We start from the raw sequence: 25,085 nt of genomic DNA on the forward strand, positions 1-25,085 counted from the left end.
GCATTTGTGTGGAGGCACAGGGAGAATAGTTATCAATGGTTCACAATCCAGCTGGAAGGGCATCTCAAGTGGGATCCCCCAGGGTTCTGTCCTGGGTCCAGTTCTATTCAATATCTTTATAAATGATTTGGATAATAGCAGAGAAAGTAAACTTGTGAATCATGCAGATGATGCTGAGCTGGGAGGGGTCGCAAGCACTTTGGAGGACAGGGTGAAAATTCAAAATGATCTCGACAAACTGGAGAAATTTACTGAATTAAACAGGATGAAATTCAATAAGGACAAATGCAAAGTACTACACTTAGGAAGGAATAATCAACTGCACAAATACAACTGGGAAATGACTGTTTGGGAAGGAGTACTGCAGCAAAGGATCCAGGGGTTATAGTGGATCACAAGCAACGAATCAATAGGATAACACTGTTGGGGGCAGGGAGGGGAGGAGAAAAAGAGCAAACATCATTCTGGGATGCATTAGCAGAAGTGTTGTAAGCAAGACATGAGAAGTACCCAGTACTTCTTCTGCTCTGCTCAAGACTGATAAGGCCTCAACTGAGGTACCACACTTTGGGAAAGATGTGGACAAATTGGAGAAAGTCCAGAGGAGAGCAACAGAAATTAAAGATCTAGAAAACATGACCTATGCGGAAAGATTGAAAAAATTGAATTTGTTTACTGTGGAGAAGACTAGGGTGTAGGAGAATAGAGGGGAGACACTGATAACAGTCCTCAATTGTGTAAAAGGTTGTTATAAAGACGAGGGTGATAAACTGTTCTCCTTGTCCACTGAGGACAGGACAAGACTTAATGGGCTTAAATTGCAGCAAGGGAGATTTAGGTTAGACATTAGGAAAAGTTTCCTAACTGTAAAGGCAGTTAAGCACTGGAACAAATTACCTAGGGAGGTTGTGGCATTTCCGTCACTGGAGGTTTTTAAGAACAGACTAGACAAAAGTCTGTCAGGGATGGTCTAGATAATATGTAGTCTTGCCTCAGTGCAGGGGACTGGACTAGATGACCTATTGAGATCCCTTCCAGTCCTACACTTCTGTGATTCTCTCTGCCTCCAGCACATCTATTCAAACCCAGTCTTCACCCTTACCCCTGTGCATACACTGCACCATGCTGAGAGACTTCTGTGGGGTCTGACAGGAAAAAGGAGATGGTGACACATGAATCTAAGGCTATGACTTCACTGTACTGATGCAGCTGCGCTGCTATAAGCTCTCTAGCGTAGCCTCTCTAAGCTGATGGGAGAGAGCTCTCCTGTTGACCTAATTAATCCACCCTCAACAAATGGTGGTAGGAGATGCTCTCCGCTGACGTAGTGCTGCCCACACCGGCATTAAGGTTGGAGTAATTTATGTCACTTGGGGGATGGCTTATTCACACCTCTGAGTAACAAGTTATACTGACAAAAGTGGTAGTCTAGACATATCCTAAGTCTTAACTTAGGGGAGTTTTGAAAACACTTTTTGGAAACTTATTAATATTCTCATGTGGCAAAAGAGAAGCAACTGAAAACATTAAAAAAAAATCAGTGAAATCAACACATGTAATATGCATAATATAGTAATGGAACGACCTACAAAATGCTAACAAGTAAAATAAAGCATCCAAGAAATTCTTATACTAAGCTTTGAATACAGGGCTATATTCAGGATCACTAATATTATATCAACAACAGAGTCTGATGAAATTCCTTGTAAGCTGTTGAGTCCCATTTATTGTTGACATAAGTGCCAGAATTTACATATCTAGTTAATCTTACATGTGTGATAGGGCCATTCCCCAAAAACATTCATGATTTTTTTTCCTGGTGTGTAGTCAGAAATCAGAAAAATGGTTAATTGAAACCATCTAGAAACAGACAAAATGCAGTATGACTAGGGTTGGAAGGATTAGTTTATCAGTAAATGTCAATAAACTTTGATTTTGCTATCCACACACAAACCAACAAATTTCCATTGGTAACTGAAATTCACAGATAGACAAAGTAATAAAAATCTGCTTGAGAACCACAGAGTTTGATTTAAGGATATTAACTTTGTTTATTTTTATATGTAAAGTTGACAATATGTGTGTTTAATGGATATAAAGCTTTAGCTTTTTGAGTCTCGGTGTCAGTAAATAATTGTCTGACCTTCTTCCTGATGCCTCACCCCACAATTTTGTCCAACTGTGAAATTAATATTAATTTTTATTTGTATCTGTTGAAATTCTTAAAAATAAAAACCGAATTCTGCCAAGTCAAAATATGAGGCATGGCATACAGATCCCAATGGTGGTTAGGCATGCAGCATGATGCCTAAGTCTTTGTCTATAAATATTATAAAAGCCCTCCTATAGGGACACCAAAATGCGGTCAGCACCCTAACAGTAAACATGCGAATTAGAAGGCATGTTACAAACTCATTCTACACATGAGACAATTTTTTCAAGGAGAAACTGGATGGTCTTGTTGTTCTCTTTCCTAATGTATCTATTCTCTTAAGACAATAGTCTGGCATGTCTCCTTTCTACTAATTCAGTGCAGTATTAGCTTCTGAGTGTTACCAGTAACCTGCTCCTTTTCTAATACAGCAGGACCCTATACCTACTCAGCAGCATTCTGCTAAACTGCTTCTTTTAAATAATAACAATGTCTAGCACTTTTCATCAGTAGATCGCAAAGTGCTTTACAACAGAGGTCAGTAGAATTGTAATTATTGTTAGATAGGGAAACTGAGGCACAGAAAAGTGACATCACCCATCAGGCCAGTGGTAGAGCTGGGAAGAGAACCTGGTTCTCTGGACTCCTAGTCTGGTGCTCTGTCTAAAAGGACTATGGAATGTATGGCTCAAAATGCATGAAATTCACAGTACAAGAGCTCTCTCCTGCCTTCCTTGCCAAAGAAACCCTGTTAGCTTGGGGAACTTCACAATGCCATGGTGCACTCTGAGGCATTAATCCTACCATACTGTTTAAACTGTAAGAAAGTATCAGCAAAACCACTGTATTCCGCTGCTCAGTGTGTGTGTGTGTGGGGGGGTCAGTTGGTCAAGCCCACCCCCAGCAGAAGACCCTCAGTGGATCTGGGAGAGCAGACTGGGCAGATCACTTCCTAAGGGACTGGAAGATGGATGGTGAGTCAGGCTTCTTCCTTCTCCCTGAATTATTACTTATTTTGCCAGCAGTGAGTGAGGCACTTTACAGAGAGTAAGAAAACAAGGCCCCCTGACCTGCCCCTGCAAAGGGGCTTACAAGCTACATAATCCAAGACTCTGACATTGTGTGTGTGTATTTCGGGGAGATGGCAGGCTCCTGAGAGGACATGTAAGAAATGGGAAAGCCTTGTGTTGGGATTGAGGGGAGGGGAGGGGTGAGGAGTATTTATCAAATGGTTTGGAAATCCAAAGGATGTTTGGAGTTGGTTTGGGGATTGAAGGAAAGTTCAGGGAGTTCTTATTTTAAATCAAGAGATATACCCTTTGGTAATAGGAAGTTGTGAACTGATTGCTTCTCCTTTCCCCTCTTGCTGATCCGCTATTTGGTTTTAATGCCTGTGACTGATCTATTTAGAGGAGCTTGTGGCTGCCTTCCTGTTAGCACTGGTGGTAGTAGACAATTTTGCAGTTCTCATGATGTGGGGTTGAATGGCAAATGCGCATCTACCACAATCTGAAAAGCAATTCCACTGTATCCTGGAAGCAACTAAAGTACCTGGAAAGCAGCTACTGTAATCTGCTTAAAGATGTGGAGGTCATAAGTCTAGGAAAACATGCTCTTAATGGGCTACAAACAGCTACTTTGTTTTAGCAAGTTAAATTTTTCATTATTTTGCAATAACCTTAAAGCACACACGTAAATTCATTTCACTGCAACAGTACAATCTATATCTATTTATACTTGTATATGTATTACTTGGGGGAATTGTTTCCATTTTCAAAGTTTCTAACTCAAATCCTATTGATTTGATCCTATTGATTTGATTGAATGCATCCGATGAAGTGAGCTGTAGCTCACGAAAGCTTATGCTCAAATAAATTTTTTAGTCTCTAAGACTAACATGGCTGCTACTCTGAAACCTGTCAAATCTTATTGTGATTCCTGGCAAGGCTGGAAAATATTATTCCTAGAGGAACTATTTTCTTCCTATAAGGACAAAAATTTAGTGTAGGAATGAACATTGCCCATTGACTTCAATAGAAGTCGCACCTGCTCACACCATACCTGAATTTAATTAATAAAGATTATATTATTCACCTTTAGGCAAAGGTTGTCATGTGCACACCTCTAAGCATGGTCCACAGGAGATCTTCTGTACACATACAAGTAGGCCATTATCAATTATCTTGTAATGTGGTTCGCTGAAAATGAAGTAGGGAAATTTACCTTTTTGATCTCTATTTGTGCTGAGGTGCTAGTTAGCTTCAGGAACATACTGTTGCCTTGATCCCAGGGTGAGTGCTGTGTGTAGGTGTACCTGTAGCAGCTGAATGGAAGTGCTCTGTAGCTTTTGCTGAGAGGATCTCTCAGAACACTGTGGGAAGCATGCTGGATAATGTTCCTTATTCCTGCTAGTAAAAGGTACATTATATATTCCCTCCCATACACCACTATCCTCTCCTTGCACCTGCTGCCAGATGCTAGTATGCATGTGAAGTGGGAGGGGCCATGGCCATGCCTCAAGCCCAGTTCATCACGCTCCTTATCATTGTGGGTTGCTGCTGGGTGTGAAACTACCTACCACCTGCATTCAAGGAGTGCTAGTCTAAGCATTCCTTCCCTCCCCTGCCCCCCACGCACCCACCCCCTCACTCCACATGCACTTATGCAGGAAAAGGTAAACAATATGCCTTAATTATGTTGGGCAAAGGCAAATGTCCAAGAATATCTAGTGAATAGCTGACAAATCCCCTTGTGTTCTCTAGGCTATCAAAGATTTCAATACTTAATCTCCTAGGCCTATTTTCATCACAGTTAAATAAATCAGACATTCTTATCTAATTTCCTAAGATAATAGGACTGGGCAGAGAATTTAATACATAATTTAACTTTTCTGCAGGCACCATTTTCAACACATTTATCTTCCTTACCTGTCTTAACTGTAACTTATCCCACTTCTGTAATTCTGTTTCTATATTATGAAGAATGGAGTCTACATTCCTCTAAAGCACACTTGAAAAAATAATTGCCAAATTCTTAAGTCCCAGTGATGTTATCCTTTTACCTACTTCTATTCTGTGGATAAAATATGATAGACTAGACCCTCTAGATATTGACAGACACTGTTTCCAGTTTAATGTTCTGCTCTGAGATATAGCAAAATATAGCTGACAGTTTAAGAAGTTACAGAATGAAATCATCTGTTTTCATTAAGTTAAATAAAATATCAGCATCAGCATTTAGAAGATTTTTTTGCTCCTTGTTCACCCTGTTAAGTCCCCTGATTTCCTTCCTTCATTAACTCTGAAGAACTACTTTCAAAGGCTCAGTGGATAGAGTTAACAATGATGTCTATAGGAGATAACCCTGCCTGGTGCCCCTTGAAATGTTACACAACTCAGAGGTATTGTCTAGTGAGCACTGATGTTTGGGATTTTTTTTAAAAGGTACAGTCTTGTGATAAAAGCATTTGATTGTGATTCAGCGTCCTGGGTTCAATTCCTCACCCTCCCACAGACCCTCCTGTGTGATCTTGGGCAAGTCATTTTATCTCGGAGTCTATGTTCCACATCTGTAAAATGGGGATAATACACCCTATCTCCCACCCTTTGTTTCTCTTGTCTACTTGAAGTGTAAACTCTTTGAGGCAGGGACTGCCTCTTACTTTGTGTTTGTACAGTAGCTAGCACAATGGGGACCTGATCTCACCTGGGGACTCTAGGCAATAACGTCGTTCACAGAATAAATAATCCCACACTGTTGAGATCCATAGCAGTTTTAACACTGATTGCCATGGGAGCTGGACTGAACCTTAGAAAACACAATGATTCTTTTTAGTCTTTTGTTTCCATCTGAGCAAAAGGTAGTATAGCAGTGTCTTATTCCTGCCTAGGCATCAGCCACCAGCAATATTGGCAGGACTGTAAAGATCACTAATAATAGTTAACTGCTGACCAGAAAACCAGACAGAGAAACTCATTCACTATTTTTGGTGTGTTTGAATAACATGGAGGCGATATAAAAAAAACAATCGAAATATTAAGGGATTTAGAAGCTAAAGTATATTCTTTGCTGTATCAAACTTAAAATAAGTCAGTTTTTACCTAAACAGTAACCCTTTAAAACCTATTTTAAATTAAAGTACCTCCACATTTTGACAAATATCAAAGTAGGCTGCAGAGACCAATACCACTAACCTATGCATTTGCTACCAGTCACGGCTCAGAGATTGCTCCTTTAATTAAAGGTACCCTCATTTTTTCACTCTAAAAATATGATGCACTGGTGACCAGCTGGAGTGATGGTCTATTCCAGTTACTAGATTTTATACATACCTCAGCTACTCTTATGGCTTCCAGGACTCGGCTATCCTTTTCATTGTTCTTTTGTTTCTGTAAAGCTTTCCATACTGCATTCCTTAAGCCTTCTCGACTCACATCCCCACAGAGTTCATTGCACATCACAATGAGATTGTAAACAACACCATAGCGAATAACCCAGAATAGTTTTTCACCTGCAAATAATTATATTTTAGCATGTGGTACATGTAACAATTTTGGTATCACATTAATCTATTTTAGGAAGAGACAAAGAAACAGAAAACCTTTATTAAATGCAGAGTTAATATAATACAGAAAAGCATGCTTTAGGTTTTTGTGGGAAGTGTTGCAGAGAGCTTGGCTTAGTGAATTCAGCCATCCTACAGGGGATACTTGATTTTGGAACAGAATAATCAAATCTCTTAGATCACAGATTTTGTTGGCATATGTGAGTCTGACTAAGAAAACTGTGCGGGGGGGTGTCTGGGAAAGGAGGGGGAAATGGAGTGGGAGGGATTAAGTATCAAGTTAAGATGCCTAAGCCCACTAATGGAAATAAGTCTCCATTACAGTATTCCAGACTTGCAAAATGATTTGATCTCAGTGCACTATTGTTCAGCTCTTATGAAAAAATACTGCCATTCCCTTTTCTGTTCGGAACAGAAGGTAGAAGACTTCAGATAAGCATAAAAGTATTTAAAGTGTCAAAGGAACCAAACAAGTTAAATTACAGTGGTTGCCCTGAAAACCTTTCCCATGTTGTCTTAAATAACACTACCTCCACATTCATAATGTCCCCTACACGCCGTTAGTAGTCTAAGGGAAATTTCAAATAATGAGGTAATGCTCACTTGCTATCTAGCAGCCTGGTCCTGCAGTCTGCTGAGTGCCTCCTGAAAGGTGCTCAGTAGCATGTTTGATTCCCTTTGAAGTCAACAAGAGCTCAGAAGGCTTAGCAATTGGCAGATGGTGCTGAGCACCTTGCTGTATCAAGATCGGAGACAGTTTTTTATAGAAGCCAGTGCCACTGTGTATTCCTAGTGAATTTAAGGAAGAAGAGGACTGGAGTATTTTTAAGGGAACTGTGCACAAAATATTCAGATTTATAAATATTAAATAAGAGATTTAGTTGCCCTTGTTAGAATTGAGATTAATGTAGCATGAACTCTGGAATAAACCCACACTATTGTAGGCTGTATCTTACAAACATAAAATATGCATAGCTTAAAGCTATTGGAAATAAAAGTATTATTCTGAATCTTTTGGACACTAGACCCCAAAACATTCAGGTCTAACAACACAAAAAAACATAAAATTATGTGAATGAATGTATGTATACGCAAATGGTATTATTAAATCATTGATCAGTTCCAGAAAACACTACTGTATTTCCTGTTTTTGAAGGTAATCGTTGGTTTTGAGCATTATATCCCTTCACGTGTACTAGTGGTCAAGCACAGGTCCCAAAAGCAAGCGATGAGTTGTTTGCAATTTGAGAATTATTGATTTCTAGGGGACAACTCTGTTACCCAAGTTGTTACCATCATGGAGATCTGAAGCTTGAAGGTCAGCCTGAGAGAATTTAAAACTAGCACAAATGGTATGAACCTGATTAACAAGATTCTGGATAACTGATAAGTCAGCATGGATAACAGGCACAAAACAGTGAGTCAGTGTAACTAAGAGCAGAACTTGGCCCAGAGACCTCAAGCACAAAGCGTCAGAGGCTGAAGTACAACGAATGTACTTCAAAAACAGTGAGGAGACACAAATCCATTTTGTCTGAATTACTTAAGTCCAGTAAGACTTTAAGTAGTTGCACTGAAGACCTTCAAAAGTGGATCTGAAACCAAAGCTATAGAGGACACTTAGTAGCCAGTGCCTTGTAAAGAAAGTATTCACTGAATCTGTTCTTTCAACCATGAATTATAAGGTGAATGTGTAAATAATATTGCACTAAAGCAAATACAAGGTATACAGAGAACCAAAAATCATGGTGTGACTGATAATTATAGGAAGAGAACACAAAACAAACACTGGAAAATTAATTAGATGAGAAAGAGATCATGCAAACTATAAGAAAAAATAAATGACACCATGCAGGACGTATATACAATCCAATTTTGTTTTGTAGAGGGTCTTTCATACAAACTATCCCAAAAGGCTTTACACCTTGTAACTATGTTAAAATTAATAAATGAACACAGGGGCATGAGAGAAATTAAGAAATTTAGGCAAAGGAAGAGGCAGCGTGCGTGTTTACAAAAGATTTTCAACCAGAGAGAATACTAGTATGAGCAGAGAGCTACAGGAAGGTTGTTCCAGATTACAGGAATTGCAGCAAAGCCTCCCCTGCCCATAGTGGGCAGATTGCATGAAGGAACAGACAGGTCAAGTACAAGATTTAAAGAGGGTGTGGAGCAGGGATTTGAGAACAAAAAGGTCCATGAAGAGGCTGAATCAACTCCATGGAAGGTTTTAAAATTAAGGAGGTAAATTTGTAAATGGAATCCTGAAATGAATGGGAGCCAGTGGACTACTTGGTAGTTCTCTCAAAATTGATGGAGGATACTCCATGAGAATATAAACTGTAGCTTTTGGATGTGATCCAACATAACTACTTTCATGTTCTCTCCACAGGTACCGTTGCGGAGAGTGGACCAGATGATATGTCTGGGGCGAGAAAACAGAAGGAGACTCCGCTGGTTGGAAGGCATGAGATGCGATGTCCTGAGGTTGGGGGTTCCACGACCACCAATCCCAAGAGGAGAAGGCGGGTGGTGGTGGTCGGGGACTCTCTCCTCCGGGGGACTGAGTCATCTATCTGCCGCCCTGACCGGGAAAACCGAGAAGTCTGCTGCTTGCCAGGGGCTAGGATTCGCGATGTGACGGAGAGACTGCCGAGACTCATCAAGCCCTCGGATCGCTACCCCTTCCTGCTTCTCCACGTGGGCACCAATGATACTGCCAAGAATGACCTCGAGCGGATCACTGCGGACTACGTGGCTCTGGGAAGAAGGATAAAGGAGTTGGAGGCACAAGTGGTGTTCTCGTCCATCCTTCCCGTGGAAGGAAAAGGCCTGAGTAGGGACCGTCGAATCGTCGAAGTCAATGAATGGCTACGCAGGTGGTGTCGGAGAGAAGGCTTTGGATTCTTTGACCATGGGATGGTGTTCCATGAAGGAGGAGTGCTGGGCAGAGACGGGCTCCATCTTACGAAGAGAGGGAAGAGCATCTTTGCCAGCAGGCTGGCTAACCTAGTGAGGAGGGCTTTAAACTAGGTTCACCGGGGAAAGGAGACCAAAGCCCTGAGGTAAGTGGGAAAGCGGGATACCGGGAGGAAGCACAGGCAGGAATGTCTGTGAGGGGAGGGCTCCTGCCTCATACTGGGAATGAGGGGCGATCAACAGGTTATCTCAAGTGCTTATATACGAATGCACAAAGCCTTGGAAACAAACAGGGAGAACTGGAGGTCCTGGTGATGTCAAGGAACTATGACGTGATTGGAATAACAGAGACTTGGTGGGATAACTCACATGACTGGAGTACTGTCATGGATGGTTATAAACTGTTCAGGAAGGACAGGCAGGGCAAAAAAGGTGGGGGAGTAGCACTGTATGTAAGGGAGCAGTATGACTGCTCAGAGCTCCGGTACGAAACTGTAGAAAAACCTGAGTGTCTCTGGATTAAGTTTAGAAGTGTGTGCAACAAGAGTGATGTAGTGGTGGGAGTCTGCTATAGACCACCGGACCAGGGGGATGAGGTAGATGAGGCTTTCTTCCGGCAGCTCACAGAAGCTGCTAGATCGCATGCCCTGATTCTCATGGGTGACTTTAATTTTCCTGATATCTGCTGGGAGAGCAATACAGCAGTGCACAGACAATCCAGGAAGTTTTTGGAAAGCGTAGGGGACAATTTCCTGGTGCAAGTGGTAGAGGAGCCAACTAGGGGGGGCGCTTTTCTTGACCTGCTGCTCACAAACCGGGTAGAATTAGTGGGGGAAGCAAAAGTGGATGGGAATCTGGGAGGCAGTGACCATGAGTTGGTTGAGTTCAGGATCCTGACACAGGGAAGAAAGGTAAGCAGCAGGATACGGACCCTGGACTTCAGGAAAGCAGACTTCGACTCCCTCAGGGAACGGATGTCCAGGAGTCCAGGAGAGCTGGCTGTATTTCAAGGAATCCCTGTTGAGGTTACAGGGACAAACCATCCCGATGAGTCGAAAGAATAGTAAATATGGCAGGCGACCAGCTTGGCTTAACGGTGAAATCCTAGCGGATCTTAAACATAAAAAAGAAGCTTACAAGAAGTGGAAGGTTGGACATATGACCAGGGAAGAGTATAAAAATATTGCTTGGGCATGTAGGAATGATATCAGGAGGGCCAAATCGCACCTGGAGCTGCAGCTAGCGAGAGATGTCAAGAGTAACAAGAAGGGTTTCTTCAGGTATGTTGGCAACAAGAAGAAAGCCAAGGAAAGTGTGGGCCCCTTACTGAATGAGGGAGGCAACCTAGTGACAAAGGATGTGGAAAAAGCTAATGTACTCAATGCTTTTTTTGCCTCTGTCTTCACTAACAAGGTCAGCTCCCAGACTGCTGCGCTGGGCATCACAAAATGGGGAAGAGATGGCCAACCCTCTGTGGAGATAGAGGTGGTTAGGGACTATTTAGAAAAGCTGGACGTGCACAAGTCCATGGGGCCGGACGAGTTGCATCCGAGAGTGCTGAAGGAATTGGCGGCTGTGATTGCAGAGCCATTGGCCATTATCTTTGAAAACTCATGGCGAACGGGGGAAGTCCCGGATGACTGGAAAAAGGCTAATGTAGTGCCAATCTTTAAAAAAGGGAAGAAGGAGGATCCTGGGAACTACAGGCCAGTCAGCCTCACCTCAGTCCCTGGAAAAATCATGGAGCAGGTCCTCAAAGAATCAATCCTGAAGCACTTGCATGAGAGGAAAGTGATCAGGAACAGCCAGCATGGATTCACCAAGGGAAGGTCATGCCTGACTAATCTAATCGCCTTTTATGATGAGATTACTGGTTCTGTGGATGAAGGGAAAGCAGTGGATGTATTGTTTCTTGACTTTAGCAAAGCTTTTGACACGGTCTCCCACAGTATTTTTGTCAGCAAGTTAAGGAAGTATGGGCTGGATGAATGCACTATAAGGTGGGTAGAAAGCTGGCTAGATTGTCAGGCTCAACGGGTAGTGATCAATGGCTCCATGTCTAGTTGGCAGCCGGTGTCAAGTGGAGTGCCCCAGGGGTCGGTCCTGGGGCCGGTTTTGTTCAATATCTTCATAAATGATCTGGAGGATGGTGTAGATTGCACTCTCAGCAAATTTGCGGATGATACTAAACTGGGAGGACTGGTAGATACGCTGGAGGGGAGGGATAGGATACAGAAGGACCTAGACAAATTGGAGGATTGGGCCAGGGGAAATCTGATGAGGTTCAATAAGGATAAGTGCAGGGTCCTGCACTTAGGACGGAAGAATCCAATGCACCGCTACAGACTAGGGGCGAATGCCTAGGCAGCAGTTCTGCGGAAAAGGACCTAGGGGTGACAGTGGATGAGAAGCTGGATCTGAGTCAGCAGTGTGCCCTTGTTGCCAAGAAGGCCAATGGCATTTTGGGATGTATAAGTAGGGGCATAGCGAGCAGATCGAGGGATGTGATCGTTCCCCTCTATTCGACATTGGTGAGGCCTCATCTGGAGTACTGTGTCCAGTTTTGGGCCCCACACTACAAGAAGGATGTGGATAAATTGGAGAGAGTCCAGCAAAGGGCAACAAAAATGATTAGGGGTCTAGAACACATGACTTATGAGGAGAGGCTGAGGGAGCTGGGATTGTTTAGTCTGCAGAAGAGAAGAATGAGGGGGGATTTGATAGTTGCTTTCAACTACCTGAAAGGGGGTTCCAAAGAGGATGGCTCTAGACTGTTCTCAATGGTAGCAGATGACAGAACGAGGAGTAATGGTCTCAAGTTGCAGTGGGGGAGGTTTAGATTGGATATTAGGAAAAACTTTTTCACTATGAGGGTGGTGAAACACTGGAATGCGTTACCTAGGGAGGTGGTAGAATCTCCTTCCTTAGAGGTTTTTAAGGTCAGGCTTGACAAAGCCCTGTCTGGGATGATTTAACTGGGAATTGGTCCTGCTTCGAGCAGGGGGTTGGACTAGATGACCTTCTGGGGTCCCTTCCAACCCTGATATTCTATGATTCTATGATCACATCTTACAAAGCAGCTATAAAAGAAAAAAAGAAGGGTAGATGAGAGGTTGGGATTGTCAAAGGGACAAAGTTTGGTAGTTTGGGTACATTAGCTGTGGATTTATATACTTTATGGTAAGTTTAACCTTAGCTCTCAGTGTCCAGGCATTTCAATTATTAATTTGCTAACTACAATTGACTTTTCTCTGGGAATTCAAATTGCACATATACACTGCACACATACAAATGGTATGCACACACACAATTACAGCAGTTGAAGTTAAGTTTCCTTCATTTGGAAATTCTGCTGCTTTCAGAGACATTCCAGTTCTTAGATGGGAAATCAATTGAAAGCAGAAATATCCCTGATAGTGGAAGGAACTTTTTGAGTATGATTGCTGTATAAATAAATAGATTTAGCTACAAGCATCAGAGGTGGAGAAAATCACAGAAAACATATTTGTAAATATATTAGTCTAATTTCACCAATATCTGTTGAATAATACATTAGCTGAACAGTATTAAATCAGAAATAGAGCTTTGACCAACTAATAATGGATAGCTTGAGCTGCTGAGTATAGCTGATGTGTATTTAACCATTTTTGTCAAAGTATATAATATGTACCTTGAAGTCAACGGGGATATTCAAGGAACAGAAGTCTTCTTCCTCTCCCAGATCAGAACAATTTACATGATAGGAGGCTTAGATTATGAGCTCATGGGGCTGTGTGCAGTGTGTTCCTGAGTGTGTGCAGACCGTAGGTGCTATCATAAAGATGATAATTAATAGCAAAATACAATGGTGAAAATGTATCCATTATGTAGCATTCAATATCAATATATCTCACTTTCATAAAAGATAAGTGTTTTGCACAAACCATCTCTCTTTACAAGCTCTAAATCTTTGTTCAACAAGGAACAATATAGTACCAGCACAACAGAAGAATCATCAGTCTGAATATGGTTTGCTCTAAAACCCACAAGATAAATTACAAATAATAAAAGCATTCAGCCAACTATACTCCAGCAAGTCACAATTCCTTTTTAAAAGCCATTGATGATTTAACAAGTGAGCCATGTGGCTCTTTTCTTGTTGATTTAAACTCTGCTACGGTCTTCTCAAAGAAGAATATTTGTGAGAACTTATTGCACCCAAATGGCACACAGTCAGTGCAAAAAATATATATATATATATATGTATATAAATATAAAATTCTGCTTATAAAGACAGATGGCAGTAAGTTAGAACTGTCATAAAAAGTGGACTGCAATCTAATAATCATGTCTAGACATTTGCTGAGAAACCTGACTCTTATAAAACTACTCATCCAAGTCCCCTGCAGCATCACAAGGCACTCTTCTGTTCTGCTTTGGATGACCTAGTGGCAGCTTTCAAAAATGTTGCTTTAAATATATTGAAAGGAAATCTGCTTCTGACAGCTAACCAAGTGACTACTCTGGCAAAAATGTATAAAGCCCCAGCAACAGAAGTCCCAAGAAAGAAAGAAAGACAGACAGACAGACAGACAGAAAGAAAGAAAGAATCATTAGCCATTTAAGGGACCTGAAAAGAACCATTCTGAGTTTTCTGGTTATTCCATTTTCTGGTCTTTTAACATATTGTTAATTTAGCATGCACTGAAGACAAAAATGTCAGTGGTAATTCAGCAACAGCTGTATCACCCCAATGCAATTCTAATGCAAGAGTCAAGACAATTACTGTATCAAGTAAATTTTAAATGAGACACATTTTTCCCACACACTGACCTCTCTGAAAATGAGAGGCTGAACTCTTAATCAGTGTTTATAAATTCTGCTGCCTTCTGATATAGCATGGAGCACAGGCAAAATGGCAGTTGATTTTTCTCTATGCCTTCCTGAAAGGCAGCTGTGCTAGCTTGAGCAGATGTTAACTTTGTCACTTAAAAACTTTCTAGAGATATTTTTACATAAACATTATAGGAAAAAATCCTAATATGCAATTAGAGAAAAATGGAATGGTCTAGGAAATAAGGCAACAGGGAGTGAAGCAGGAGCTGTGGATTTTATCCTGGCTCAGGAATTTACTCTCTGAGCGAAGCTTAGGTGAGTTAGTTACAATGTAATGCACTCTTTATATAGAGGAACAGCACCTAAACCCTCAAAATAACATATCTGAAAAATCAGGCCACTTATTTAGGCACTTAAGTATGGATTTAGAAGCCTAACTTTAGGCACCCAACTTTTAAAAACTTGGCAACAGTTTACATTATCAAAAGGCCTGTAATCTCCACTCCGCCCTGCAGAGATAAATAAATATATATTAAATCATGGAATTAACCTGATATGTTCTGTGCTTGACTAGTTAAATACAGGTTTTTGTTAAATCCCATCCTATCCACCCTGCAATTATATATTGCATATTCAGAATGTAAACGCTTGGGGCAGGGAGTTTGTCTTCCCACATTTCTGTAAAGCACCTAGGAGAGTACTGACACTACCTAATTATATACAACAGTGATTAATAGTTTTAGCAAATGTTTGAACTGTACAGGAAAGATAGCAAAGTGCTGTGGTATAGGCAGTGAAACTCAGTGTTGCAACACTCAGATCAATATTTTCCTAGACATTTGTTATTTAATTCTGACACCATTGATGAAAGAAAAATGCAGCCACAGGGATTTTAAGGCAGCTACATTTCATACAAGACTATGTACTTCTTAAGTTTAAAAAATTCTCATGAAATTGCCATTTTCAAATCAAAATATTTCACCATCTGACCCCCAAACAAATTCTTGTTGTGTTGGGGCGAGCATGCCAAGCAGTCAAGAGCAGACAAGTGATTGGGTTGGCCCACTTGTTGGTTTCTTTTCCTATATACTTTGATTTGGATGGTCTCTGTTTCTTCACTTGTGGACTCCTGTGATTTGCCAGGAAGACAAGTTAGCTCAGAGGAATATTTATAACTGGACAGTTGAACTCAAGTCCAGGATTTGTGGCTGTATTCATATAACTGTCCTCACACAATCAGCAGTTGTGAATATTTATAAAACATCCATATGCTGACTGAAACAAATGACATACAGCTGGACTGACTGCAAACCTTAGCTGGAATAGATAATGATGCCCATAAGCATGTCAGCACTTGATCTGAGAACAACAGACTAGGAAAATACCTCTTCTGGCCATAAGCATTGCTAGCTATTCCAATGAAATCTTCTAGGGGGCTGCCAAAAGTGAGGCCAAGGAACACACTGGGAACATGGAAAAAAGACACACCCAGAAGGAGCAGGGCCTACCCAACTCCATCTTTGTTAGACATCTTGGCAGTCTCGCTGAGTGGGTCCTTCCTGTACAGAGTGGATTGACACCAAGCCATGAGCAGTGTGAGATATAGGAGCCAACTGAATGCATAGTGTGGAAGCGGACCAGGAAAAACCACTTTTGTCAGAATGGCAATAGAGCCCCCCAGCAGGAGGGAGGAGGAGACAAGAAAAGAGTCCCAGCATAATCTAGCAGAGAACTGGCTAGCTAAGGTTTGAAGAAGTGAGGTGATGAAGAGAGAGCTGCTGTAGTGAAACTAATGTGTTGAGGCATCCCTTTCTTTACCTTACACAAGCTGAGAATTGGACTAGGCTAGAACAGAGCTGCCTTCTTGATGGTAACCGGTTGTGTGATTTCCCAGCAGCATCAGGATACTGGATTGGATACATAAAGAGACTTCTCACTGATCTGAATAGGAGTTTGTCCAAGTAAGATTTAAATGAAAAGTGAGAAAGGATTTCAGAATTTGGCCTTAAATCACAGAGAGTTCCTATCACCCTCATTTTCTGATTGGTGAGATGAGAGAGAAATTTATGGGAGGAGCTCTACTGAATTTTTTTTCTGTTACAGCATGGGGTCATAGTATGAAAAAGGTTGAGAATCACTGCCTTATAGGTATTTATAAGGAGGATCCTGGGAACTACAGGCCAGTCAGCCTCACCTCAGTCCCTGGAAAAATCATGGAGCAGGTCCTCAAGGAATCAATTCTGCAGCACTTAGAGGAGAGGAAAGTGATCAGGAACAGTCAGCATGGATTCACCAAGGGCAAGTCATGCCTGACCAATCTAATCACCTTCTGTGACAAGATAACTGACTCTGTGGATGAAGGGAAAGCAGTAGATGTGTTATTCCTTGACTTTAGCAAAGCTTTTGATATGGTCTCCCACAGTACTCTAGCCAGCAAGTTAAAGAAGTATGGACTGGACGAATGGACTGTAAAGTGTATAGAAAGCTGGCTAGATCATTGGGCTCAACGGGTAGCGATCAATGGCTCCATGTCTAGTTGGCAGCCGGTATCAAGCGGAGTGCCCCAAGGGTCAGCCCTGGGGCCGTTTTTTTTTCAATATCTTCATTAACGATCTGGAGGATAGCATGGACTGCACCCTCAGCAAGTTTGCAGATGACACTAAACTGGGAGGAGTGGTAGATACGTTGGACGGTAGGGATAGAATACAGAGGGACCTAGACAAATTAGAGGATTGGGCCAAAAGAAATCTGATGAGGTTCAACAAGGACAAGTGCAGAGTCCTGCACTTAGGACAGAAGAATCCTATGCACAGCTACAGACTAGGGACCAAATGGCTAGGCAGTAGTTCTGCAGAAAAGGACCTAGGGGTTAGAGTGGACGAGAAGCTGAATATGAGTCAAGAGTGTGTTCTTGTTGCCAAGAAGGCTAACGGCATTTTGGGTTGTATAAGTAGGGGCATTGCCAGCAGATCGAGGGATGTGATCATTCCCTTCTATTTGACATTGGTGAGGCCTCATCTGGAGTACTGTGTCCAGTTTAGGGCCCCACACTACAAGAAGGATGTGGAAAAATTGGAAAGCATCCAGTGGAGGGCAACAAAAATGATTAGGGGGCTGAAGCACATGACTTATGAGGAGAGGCTGAGGGAACTGGGATTGTTTAGTCTGTGGAAGAGAAGAATGAGGGGGATTTGATAGCTGCTTTCAACTATCTGAAGGGGGGTTTCAAAGAGGATGGATCTAGACTGTTCTCAGTGGTACCAGATGACAGAACAAGGAGTAATGGTCTCAAGTTGCAGTGGGGGAGGTTTAGGTTGGATATTAGGAAAAACTTTTTCACTAGGAGGGTGGTGAAGCACTGGAATGGGTTACCCAGGGAGGTGGTGGAATCTCCTTCCTTAGAGGTTTTCAAGGTCAGGCTTGTCAAAGCCCTGGCTGGGATGATTTAGTTGGGGATTGGTCCTGCTTTGAGCAGGGGGTTGGACTAGATGACCTCCTGAGATCCCTTCCAACCCTGATATTCTATGATTCTATGATAATGGGTTTTATTTCCACATCTATTGAGATTACTATATGCATCTCCCCTTGGGACGACTCTCTCTAGGTTGAATAGGTGTATAGTCCTATTGCTTGAGATTGTTGGCAGGGTCCTGGAAGGCCATACCACAGTTGGCCACACCAAGTTGGAAAATTTTAACTAGGGGAGAGATCAAGTGGGTCAATAGTCCTGTATATGTAATGTGTCTATTAAAATACAAGGAGGCTGTATATGCAGTAATAGGTTTCTGTATCATCGAGACATAACTGTTCTAGGGCTATGTTATGTGTATTACCACAAGGTGACAGTGTTTTTAGCTTGCCTTTTTCTCACTGCTGCTGTTTGTATCTCTTCCTGAGGATCTGTCTTCTGTGGTGAAGGAACATAGTAGCATGTTTTGAAGATTTACACTGACTTAAGATAAATCTTTATATTCTGTCTTAATTTCCTAAAAGTGCAAACACATTTTATAACGAGAAGAAAAAACCCAATTACAATGTTCTCAGTTAATAGTGTCCAAAAAAAAAATTAGATTTGATTTTAGCATGCTTATTCCACAGTGATAGATTCTCTTGGGGATAAAAAAGAGGTAGGAATGTATAACTTTCCAAAAGGTCTACTCTTTTACTTTCAGAAATCAATGTGACACTTTTCTTTGATTTTTATCTTCCCTTGATCATGATTTTAGCCTTTCAGGAGTCTCTATGTAGCGATCCTGGTGTAAATGCAGAGGACAAGCTCTCAAAGCTAGAGTTTAATAACCACTTCATGAGAGCTCTGCAAGTGTTGCTATGATTGATGAGACAGTGATGATGGATGGGAGACCTGTCATCTTCAGTTATTTTGTGAGCTACCAAACGGTGTTCAAATCCAGATAATGTTGCTCCGTGCCAGCTCAGGAAGAATGTGAAGGCTCAGCTTTTCGACAAAGTGGTAAGACAGACATTGTTCCCAGTGTTGGGAACCTTGACAGGCCCAGTATCTCAGTCCCACTGTAAGCCATAAATCTACAGATGTACGTGTGTATATACTGTGTTTATATGGAGAGCCTCAGGGTATCATCTCATTGTGTCTAACTAGCTAAGCAGGGCCAGAGGTGGTCATTAGTTTGATAGGAGACCTCTAGGGATAAACCTAGAAGCTGTAAGACATTCAATAGATGTTACTCTTTGCCCTGAATGAATACTCAAAGAATGCCCTGACACTGTGTGATTATGGTAGGGTGCGAAAGTGTGTGTCTCATATATGTATATATTTTGGAAGAGACATAAAGCCCATATTCTGACAATGTATGTTCATTAACAATTCCATGGCACTTTTCTCAAGCACATAATTATTAGCTTAAAGTCCACCTGCCTGTTTCCAGATAAGTGGGTTCAGTCAATTAGTCCTCAGGCTTCACTGTCCTTCAATGTCCATTTTTGCCTAAATTATTCATGGGACGTAAACACTACAGATGGTCAGTTAGTTCTTATCAAATAAGAAGTGGTTCAAATCACAACACTGTTCCTGAACCTTTTAAAATCTATTTTTCTATCTACCTAGGCTTCCTTATCATGCCCTTCGCTGTAGTAGCTGAGTGCTTTACATGATTTGCTTGTTTCAACTGACTTAACCTCCCCCCCCGCACTCCGATATAGCCTTCCAAAAATCTATACCTCTAGTTTCCCCACAAATTGAATCCAAAATCATTCGCATCTCCAGGCCAGGCCAGTTTCTCACCCCTTTCCCTTGACTCTGACTCCCCCCGTCTTTTGATCTCTTGTGTCTTTGCGGGAACTCAGGCTGGTTCCTAATTCCAAATCTCACCCAGCTCTGGGGCTTCCTATGGAAAAGAAACACACATGGAAGTTCCTTAATGGCACCAGCAGTGATTGGTGTGTTGTGATGATATATCCCAACATACCAGAAAGGCATTAGAGGGGAAGAGGCTGTAACAGATCTGTCTTGTATCCCTCTTTCCTCAGCCCCCCGAGTTCAGTGCATTTCTTATGGTCTCAAAAGGAAACCAGGGGAAAAAAAACAGTGAAGTTTTATGTATCCAGGTCAGCTGTGCTGTTAAGAAGTTAATTTTTACAATGTTTTTTTTCAAGCCTGAAAGTAAAGGTGGTGAGGCTTTTTAGAATGTCTCCAAAATAAAAAATACATATATTTGGCTTTATTTTTATGACAGATGTCACCAACATTGCTATGTGGGAAGATCATTTAGGGAGCATAGGACTATTCGAGAAATACTATGGTTAATAATAGGCTTTTTGTGCAACACATTTTTTCCCTGAGCACATATGACAAAAAGAAAAGGATGATGGATCCTGAAAGCCATGACGAAAGGAGTCAGAGGACTACTACCTTTCCCAGGAGGAGATACAAAAAGAAACATACAAAGCCTTTTGACTGATCTGAGCAGTGAGCAAATAACTTTGAAAGGGTGTTAAAAAGACAGAGATGATCATATACCTGCAATAAATGTATATCTGTGTACTATGCATAAGGCATAAATGGAGTAGTGCAGTAGTGACAGAAAAATGGTGGTAGGAGGAATGAAGGAGATTAATTTTTAGAGTTGAAAATAAATTAAAATATTTATATTCATTCAGATTTCATTGGCATCTGTCATGGACATGGCGTTCTCTGGGTCGTTAAAACTTCTAATGGCAACAAATGCTATCTGAGTTATTGTAAATTCAGGACAACTACTAAGAAGCATCTGATAAGATAAAATGCATGTTTTAAAATAATAATAATGCAAAGGGGTCACACAGTATTATACTAATATAAGATTTTTGGTCCATGAATACAATATTGTGAAGTGCTGTCCCATAAAAACAAGTTTTATCCTAAAAGAAAAGGAGTACTAGTGGCACCTTATGCTTATGCTCAAATAAATTGGTTAGTCTCTAAGGTGCCACTAGTACTCCTTTTCTTTTTGTGAATACAGACTAACACGGATGCTACTCTGAAAGTTTTATCCTGTATTTTTCTATACACCTGTCCTTTATTTCCTTGAAAAGTATGTAATCACTCCAATCTACCATATGTACTAGGCTAAAAACTCAAGTATTTAGCCCAGATATGTGCACATAACATGCATATGCAACAGTGCTTCCATGACAGTGTGTGCAAGTCCTCCATTTGCAGGCACTGATCCTGCAATTGCACATTCCAAGGATAATTAGGTGACCAACCGTTTCTATGTTTGTCCACTTCATATGTAACTATGGTATAACTATGTATGCAATCATGGTATTTGCAAACATAATCATGTGCAATCACTTGTGTGCACATATGAATCATGTATCCACATATTTAGATGTCCATTATATATATAAACTGTTGTTGGTAGAAAGAGAGAGGTTTTACTGTGTATTAATCTTTTCTGCACCCTGTGCCATGTTTTCAGTGTAAAATAAATGAAAGGTGTTAAAAGAATTGGTAATGGGTAATTTTGAGAGTTTATACAAAGAGAGAGGAGCTTCTGTTTCAAATTTCTTATTCATTTAATTTCTTGGTCACAGTTCATAAGAATAATAATACTTAGCTCTTTTATATGGAGCACTTTTCATCAGTGGATCTCAAAGCACTTTACAAATGGAGGTCAGTATTATTACCTTTGTTTTACATATAGGGAAACTGAGGCAAGGAAGTTTAAGTGACTTGCCTGAGTCCTGCAGCAGGCCATTGGAAGAGCCAGGAATAGTATACTGTAATCTACCATGTAGTTACATTGAAGTTACAGTGCAGTTGTGCTTTGCTTTTGTTCATTGATACCAGTAACTACCACTTATTCATCTAAGAATACATGACTCAGAATAATTACAATGTAAATACAATATAGTTAATACACCTGTATTCTTATATTACCTATATTAAGAAGAACACCATAGGGCAAATAATAAGGAGCAAATTATCCCCAAATTTTCAGGGAAGTGAAGACGGGGCACCAAATTGAGTTTTCTGTAGCTGAACTTTTTAATATGCTTACCATATCTGTAAAATTGGCAGGAATATGTGTGTGGGGGGGGAGGGTTGTTTTGTTTTTGCTTATTTGGTACTTACAGTCATGTGGACCATGTGAAGGACTGTATTGCAAAAGGTCAAAAAAACTTGCTCCATTTAATTCTTCTGCATGCTTAGGTGGTTTTGTACAATCACAGAATCCAAGAAAAGCTGTCTTTTGTAAATCTGAGGTAATACCACTTAAACAAATGTCTCTGAGCACAGTGGTGTATATGTAGCCTATTTCCCAGTGCCAGGATGATAGATTTCTTATGCAGTTGTCTTTCTGTTAGTAGAAATATAAAACTTCCATCAAATATCTAGAAAGTCTGACAAAATCCAAGTTCTAACAAAAGAACAGTATAGTATACAATAGGAGCAGAGTCACAATCTCTAATCTACTGTCATATTTAGTCACATTAATTCCCCAGAAGTGAGTGCATCATATAGCAGAGAAAATAATCATTCACCAGACACACATAGTGGTTAAAGAATAGGAGATTACTCTTCCAGATGTTTATTCTATTGAAATAACTGGTCTGCTCATTCTATCCCCATCTCAAACTACTAAGATCAACATGACCTTCAGTTTCAAATAGTAAAGAAAATAAATGGTTTGCTTCTATCCAATTTAGTGTTTGTAACAAACACATTTTCTTGCTACATCTAAATTAGTACTGCTGTTACCTGCTTCTGAAGAGACACAGAGCTTGAAATAAAATCTCTCACTAGATCCATTAAAACCTTCAAGCAGGACAAGTTTAATTTGGCAGCCTCTCCAAGGACCAACAAACCTAACACAGAATCCAACCTAGATATTTCAAGACAGAAAAAAAAAACTTTAATCCAAAATAAAATAATGGATTTTTAAAATATTGGCTAGCCAGAGGCAATTAGTGTCCTGTTTTGTAGAACCAATTAGTGTCAATAAATGCAGGCATTTGTTGGAGCTAGTTAACATCAAAGTCTAGAAAGCAAGTGAAAGTGTACCACAGATTTATGGAGATTTGGTGAGTTTAATGTAAAGATCTGACAATACCCAGGCCCTAGAAAAGCACAAACTTTCCACATTTCTTTCTGGATCCACAGTAAAGGCAGATCAACTAGCTCCATGCTTTAATGGTGTCTTAGTTCTGTTACACCTTGACATCATTCATGGAATGAACATTTTGGTACTGGTAACAAGTGGTTCACTGCTAGATCTCAAAAGTACTAGGTTTCTGTTCAAATGGTGGGAAACAAGTCATTAGATAATGATTTATATCACTTTGTTTAATGGAAAACATAAACTGTTTTCACAGCCATTGAAATTAGTGTTAGCAAATTGAAATTAGTGTTAGCAAAGCTCTATTAGATATCTAGTTCATTCCTCTACTAACCCTTAGGGCCAACATGCTGGCCCTACCAGTGACGTAGGAGTTATTTGGCTAACTAGAAGGGAGAAAAATGATGATTTGTCATAATTTCTGACTGGTAAACAAGGGTAATGTTAACTAACAATGAATCAAATTGGTGGGAAGTTTCTAGCAAGGCACAAGAAAGGAAATTATCAGGTAAGAAATGTTCCATTCTGCTAGCAGTGTCTCCCACAATTCTGTTATACCTGGGCTATCCCTTCCTGTCTGCAGTTTCGGAAGCAGTTCAAAGTTGTAGCATAGCCTGTGATAGTCACGACCCCTTCTCTGGCCTGCTGCCAGATGATTCCTCCAAAAACTGTATAAAAACTTGTAGAATATGATTAGTAACAATAACTTCAGTGCCAACCAGTAAACTATGTACAGTAGTCTAGAGGCCTACCTCTCAAAATTAAATTCCTTTGGCTAAGAAGCCATCTAGGAATGGTAGAATGGTGGGAGATGCTGCTTTCAGAAGGCAAATGATCAGATAAGAAATTTACCATTCTGCAGCTGAGTATCTCCCACAATTATGATTATGTACGGGGATTAGTGAACAGAAGCAGAGAGGGATTAGAAAAACAGAATGAAATAGAGAAGACCTCCCCCAGCCCACCCTGAGTTAATTGCCTAGACTGGCAATGCTATTACAGGACCACTGCTTGCAGCGCCTTCCTGACAAAGAAGGCTTCTACAGAAGACAGAAAGTCCATTTTAAAATGCCTAATAAAGGTGTTAACTGATTACCACGTTGCTGCCCTGCAGATCTCTGCATGGAAAGCACAAGCTCTTTCTGCCCAAGAAATCACCATAGACCTTGTGAAGTGTACTTTGATTCCATATGGAACAAGAGTACCTGACATCTTGTATGCCTCTGTGAAGCACAGCTTGATGCATCTAGCTAGTGACAACTTGGATATCCTGAGTCCTTGACACTCAGGATGAAAGGAGGCAAACAAGGAGCCCAATCTTCTTGTTGATTTTGGTGTGCTTCATATAGATCTTTAGTGCTCTTTGAATGCCTGAGTGCCACAGCTTTTCTGTTGGATGCCATGGCTTTGGACAGAATGATTTCCTCTGAGGCATGGGATGACAAATTCACCTTAGATAAGAATGATTCTGGGGTTCTTAACCCCGCCTTGTTATCATGGAACGCAAAGTGGGGTCCCTGCATGGATAAAGCTGCTAGTTCAGAAACTAATCTAGCAGACATGATGGCTACCAGAAAACATGTTTTGATGGATAGGTAGGAGAGATATTAATGTCAGTGGCTCAAAAGGGTGTGTAGTTATCTAACTGCAAGTTTAGCCAGTCTGACTACTCAGAGAAATCTGGATACTTGAGGGCTTTCTGTCAAGGAATCAGAGGATCCCAAGAATAGATCGTTACTTAGAACTGACACCTGGTGCACTTTTGTGCTGGGCTAACGTCCTTTTTCATCAGCTTCCTGAAGAAAGCCCAGGATAACTGGGATACCAGGATCTTTGGGATTTTTGTTGTATTCCACACCACAAGCTAAACCTAATCCAGATGCCCTTTAGTGTTGAAGCTAGCCTGGAAGAGAGGAATAGAGTTCCAAGGCCCTGAAGCACGAAAAATGGGGCCATGTTCATGAGTTGATTCCTGAACATGAAACCAGGACGCCCAGTAGCTGTAGACATTATGGTCGGTCTTGCATTTAGCATTTAGCAACATGGATATCAGGTT

The 25,085-nt window shown here is 40.8% G+C and overlaps 1 protein-coding gene across 1 annotated transcript in view; it reads right to left on the reverse strand.

The window, feature by feature from the left end:
* The window catches only part of TMEM232 (transmembrane protein 232), a 142,159-nt gene that overhangs the window by 50,989 nt on the left and 66,085 nt on the right, over positions 1-25,085 (reverse strand). Inside the window, exons 9-11 of the mRNA XM_077818018.1 lie at positions 22,672-22,795; positions 22,045-22,270; positions 6,484-6,662 (exon numbers count right to left, since the gene is read on the reverse strand). Coding sequence (XP_077674144.1) covers positions 6,484-6,662; positions 22,045-22,270; positions 22,672-22,795 — 529 coding nt within the window. The remainder of the gene's footprint in view (positions 1-6,483; positions 6,663-22,044; positions 22,271-22,671; positions 22,796-25,085) is intronic.

This window comes from Eretmochelys imbricata, chromosome 5 (assembly GCF_965152235.1).
Source record: "Eretmochelys imbricata isolate rEreImb1 chromosome 5, rEreImb1.hap1, whole genome shotgun sequence".
Taxonomy (NCBI): domain Eukaryota; kingdom Metazoa; phylum Chordata; order Testudines; family Cheloniidae; genus Eretmochelys; species Eretmochelys imbricata.